Here is a 4,949-nt window from a genome sequence, read left to right on the forward strand (position 1 = left end):
AAAATTTGACGCTCATACACGATGTTTCGATCTCGTGGTTGGTTGGCCAGTGGGCACATTCCTCTCGATTGTTATATCATGAAACGTCATAATTAATAGTTACGTTGCAATAGGACAAGTGACGTAACAATTGAACGAAAAATTGTTTCAATTCCAAGCGAATGAATGTAATATTGAATGCAACGCGTGTGTGTGCGTCTTAGCACTTTCTGGCTGCGTGCGTGTCTGCGGAAAAGAGGGCTGTCATGACAGCAAAACAGCCCCCCCTGGTTGCGCCCCTGGTCATGCAGATATTTACGTCCAGTCAACGTTATCTCGGACGCGATACAAACGCTTTAGATATTTGTCTTGCACACTATAATATCTATTCTACTTTATGCGGTTAATTTAGACTAATATTACATTGTTTACATTAAATTAGAAGCGTTTTTTTAATAAATAAAACATTGGTGTAACTTTTACGCATGTCCATCGTGGATAATGTAACGATTATTTACGTCAGAATAACTTTGATAAACCATTACAATTGTTACATTAAGATTGTTATAAAACAATCGTGTTTTGTTCGCTTCCATACGATCTGTAGTTTTTGTATAATTTTTGTTTCTGATGATTAGTTTAAAAAATGCAGGTAAATCGCGATTGAGTGAATTTTAATTGCTGCAAACATAATAGCAAAGAGCGACGCTATCAGTAAATTGGAACCAACAGAGATTGTAATCAACGGCGGACACTGGGGGGTGCGAGCGGGTGCGTAAGCACCCCTAATAAAATAAACAATAGAAGTGCTAACTCGCGCGCTAAAAATCTCTCCCGAGCGGGTTTGTCTAGAGGACGTGCACACTTAAAATATTGCAGTTACGAACAGTAATTCAAATAGAAAAGCTGACGTTAATTAAAAATAATCCGTCATGCGCAGCAGGGCTTCATGGTCGTGTTTCTATTCTATTCTATGTGGGTGAGGTCCCGCGGCGTGGCACGCCATGGGTTCTAGGATTTAGGCCATAATTGACCCATTACCCTAACACCCGGGGTGCTACTGCATGGACCTTCCCAGTTTAAGGAGCCTGGCGCTTCCCCGAAGGTAGGCGACAAGGGCTTTAATGGTAATGGATGGGAGATCTTCCCTTGACAGCTCGGTCAAGTTTAGATGCTCCCGTCTTGCGTTCGCATATGCTGGACATATGCCAACATAATGAAAGGATGTCTCATCTTCCTCGCCACAGACAGGGCAGATGGGACTCTCACTTTTTTTAAGTTTATGCAGATGACTGGCAAACATGCCATGCCCTGTTATCACTTGAAGAATGGAACGTAACGTTTGCCTTAGCAGCTTCAGGAGTTGTTCGGAAAAACACCTGCTAATGTTTCTCCTATACTCCTTCGTCTGCCTGCAGCCGTCATGTTTTGTCCATTCTTCTTGGTGTTTGGCTAGAACCCAAAGCGCCAGATCCGATTTACATCGGCTAGTGGGGATAGGTAAACCTGGCTCTGGGCCATAGAATATGTTACTGGAACCATCACGAGCTAGCTTGTCAGCAAGCTCGTTCCCCAAATGGTCTGAATGACCAGGTATCCAGTGTAGTCGTACGTGATTTCCAGTTGCCAGTTGTTGTAAGGCATGCCAAGTATCACGTACGAGTAGGCTGTTGATTCTAAGGTTCGACAGGGCCTTAATCCCAGCCTGGCTGTCGCTATAAATGTCGACAGATTTACTATCAGTACCATCATACAGCAGTTCCTTGGCAACCATGTTAATTGCTAGGATCTCTGTTTGGAAAACTGAAGGGTATGATCCGAGGCTTACTGAAACATGGTCGTGTTTACCGAGGATAACCAATTTCCATTAGAAAACGGGAAATTCCCGTATGCGATTGGTATAAAAATACACGCGTTGACGCGAGGGCGAAAAATATGAAAATTGAAGAAAGAGAAGCAACTAACATAATTTAAGCGAGCTTACTTTATCTTTAATTAATTTTCGTTCGTTTTGCTCTGAAAAGTAACGAATTGCACGAGATGAGCGTAGCGGCAATCGTGCTTTGATCGGGGCAGAACGTTGGTGACCAGCGGTCCACGATTAGCACCGAGCGAGAAATCGTCGGCTTAAAGCCAAAAACGCTGTTCTTTGGAACATAGGAGAAAAGATAGTAATACTAAGTGAGCGGCAATGTAGCTTGCTTATTAATTGCCACAAAAACTTCTGTTATTACCAATTATTACTAATATAGTTTTCTATATTATTTCTGCATCTTGCCACACTGGAATTCATGAAACGCGTCTTCTCTTTATCATGCAGCGTTTGAACGTAAGCCACGTGTTCTGTATGATTTTGATTAGCGGTGCTTTTTGACTTAACATGAGCGTATTCTCGTACGCCTTTCTCCTTGAAAACGTCATTAGCACTCTGCTCGGCGCTCGTGCTAAAAATATCTTTTTCACACGCTTTGTCTGGATTTAGTAGAGACCGAACAATATAATTTTTTTTCTATTAAAGCTGATAATTGTCACTATAACGAAACATATGAAAAAATCAGTATTAATCAAAATTAATAACTGTATTCACAATATTGCAAGTTATAATAAAGAAAAGAAATGGTTGTTCTGCACGCTCTCAGTAGGTAACGTTATATGTGTTGCTTTCTTAAACAACTTTGAAGTGACGACCAACGTGAATACTAAACGTAAACTACGAGAGTCGACATTCATACATCTAAACTACGACCCACGTGGACGTTAAACTACGACGCACGTAAAGGCTAAACTACAGCCCACGTTTGAAGGCTAAACAAGACGCACGGGAAGGCTAAACTATGACAATTGTAAAGGTCAAGTAGGACGTACGTCGCTTCTCACAAACTATTTTATATATCAGTGTATTATCTGCGCATTTTTACCGATACCGATTATCGGCAAAACATAAATTTCGGCCGACCTCTAGTTGTCAGCACCCCCAAATATTGACCAAGTGTCCGCCATTGATTGTAATATAATATTACAAAGTATCGTCCCGGTGGAGCTTGGACAGAAGCAAAAAAACGTCTTTTGTTGGCACCGCACGAGAACCAGAGTTTTATTACGTCATTTTTAACCAGAATAAATTCACAACGATTGCTTCGCTTGTTACGTGTGGAATCTATGCTACCGCACGCGTCTCCCTTTATTTCCTACTGTGGCGCAGAGCGTAAAATTGTGACGCTCATACACGATGTTTCGATCTCGTGGTTGGTTGGGCATTAGGCACATTCTTCCCGATTGTAATATTATGAAACGTCATAATTAATAGGTATGTTGTAATAGGACAAGTAACATAACAATTGAATGTAAAAATGTTCCAATTCCTAGGGAAAGAATGTAATATTTATACCCATTATAAAGATAAGGAAATTCCATTATAAAGATACGGAAACATTGGGCGCTCGTGTAATTCGACACCGGCAAATTCGCTGAAGTTGCGATTCGTTACTTGCGAGAGAGCAAATTCACAACGAAGTTAATGAATGAAAAACAATTAAAGAGAAAGCGACGCTGACTAGTCTCTTCAACTTTTAGTAGCTTTACTTTTTTCATTTTAAATATGTTTCTCTCTCGCGTGCAACATTATAGCAATAGCATAAGGCTCGGCGGTCGGCTCAGATTTCAGCCGAGCGCCGAACTTCAAAAAAGGAGACGCTCGGGCACGAGCTTTTGAGTTCGGGCTCGGCTCGGCAGATCCCTAGTCAACATAACATATTCATATTTGTGGCATACCTTATACAATTGTCGTACTCGTCTGTTACTACATCATAAGGTATTGTATAGTTTAGAATATCTGATTCTGTCAAGTTTGGGTACAAAGCTGAATCATCCAAAGGTGGGACATTACACCTGTCATATATTAGAGTTGTTGTAAAAAATCAGTTTAATGAATAATATTTTAAAGTACCATATGATCATAAATTTAAAATGAATTGTAAAGAAGAAATAATAATAAATTGCCTTTTCGGTGGTGAATATGCAATAAACACTGTTGCCACTGCATTTAATCCTTTAGAAATGTTGTAATAAGCAACCATGAAAAAGAGAACATACTGGGATTTTCCAATTCCATCAAACTTTTCCAAAATAAGATTAAAATGAATCATACTTACAGCTATTTTGCAAAGGGCTAAAGGGGCATACCTACGTAAAATTAGATTTTGTGTATTAATAGAAAATGAAATGCTCAAAATGTGAAGGTACCATCAGAGTTTCAAAATACGGAACAACTTTAAAAAAATGCAACGCCGTGTCGCGAAAATCTGGGGGTAACACTAAAGGAGGAAAACAAGGAAAAAATTTCCATCCTAAAAGACCATTAAAATCGGGTCCCTAAAAGAACTACAGATTGCAAACGGTTGCAGATATTTTGGGTATTTCGAACAGAAACGCTACGCGGCTACGTCCAATAGATGTCAAATGAACATACGAGTTTAACAAACCCACTTTCAGTCCGGTACGTCGAATGGTTTTTGAGTTAGCGAAATAACCTAAATATCTGCAACTGTTTGCAACCGCGTGCAACCTGTACGTCATGTAGTTTTAGGTACACCCAAAGTTAGTATAGAGTCTATACTATCAACGGTACACATACACGTACGGACTCTCGCCTTTTTCTAACGATGCAATCTGTTCACCGCGTTACGCTTCGTCAGATATCGGTCACGCTTGGTTAGCGATTGTTATTAGTACTTCTGCACTGTGGAGAAATACGACGCTATCGTGGGGTATCTGTATTACATGCAATATTGCTATGTTGATGCACTCTGGTGGATCAATAAGTTAATGTAATGTTACTGACTTACTCGTAAATGAGTCCGTTATAGTTTTGAACTACTTTATCTTTTGAGAATATAGTTTTTTACCGTTAAAGTTCAATCACCTATTTGCGCATCCTACGTGTTACAGCTTACAGGGAGGGCAAGACTGAA

General features: G+C 40.0%; 1 protein-coding gene across 1 annotated transcript in view; it reads right to left on the reverse strand.

Moving 5' to 3' along the window:
- Positions 1-628: 628 nt before the first annotated feature.
- Positions 629-4,949, reverse strand: part of LOC113475382 — a 6,725-nt gene continuing 2,404 nt past the window's right edge. Inside the window, exon 2 of the mRNA XM_026839479.1 lies at positions 629-1,806. Within this exon, the coding sequence (XP_026695280.1) occupies positions 1,037-1,753 (717 nt within the window). The 5' untranslated portion in view covers positions 1,754-1,806 and the 3' untranslated portion in view covers positions 629-1,036. The remainder of the gene's footprint in view (positions 1,807-4,949) is intronic.

This window comes from Ciona intestinalis, unplaced genomic scaffold (assembly GCF_000224145.3).
Source record: "Ciona intestinalis unplaced genomic scaffold, KH HT000302.1, whole genome shotgun sequence".
Classification (NCBI taxonomy): domain Eukaryota; kingdom Metazoa; phylum Chordata; class Ascidiacea; order Phlebobranchia; family Cionidae; genus Ciona; species Ciona intestinalis.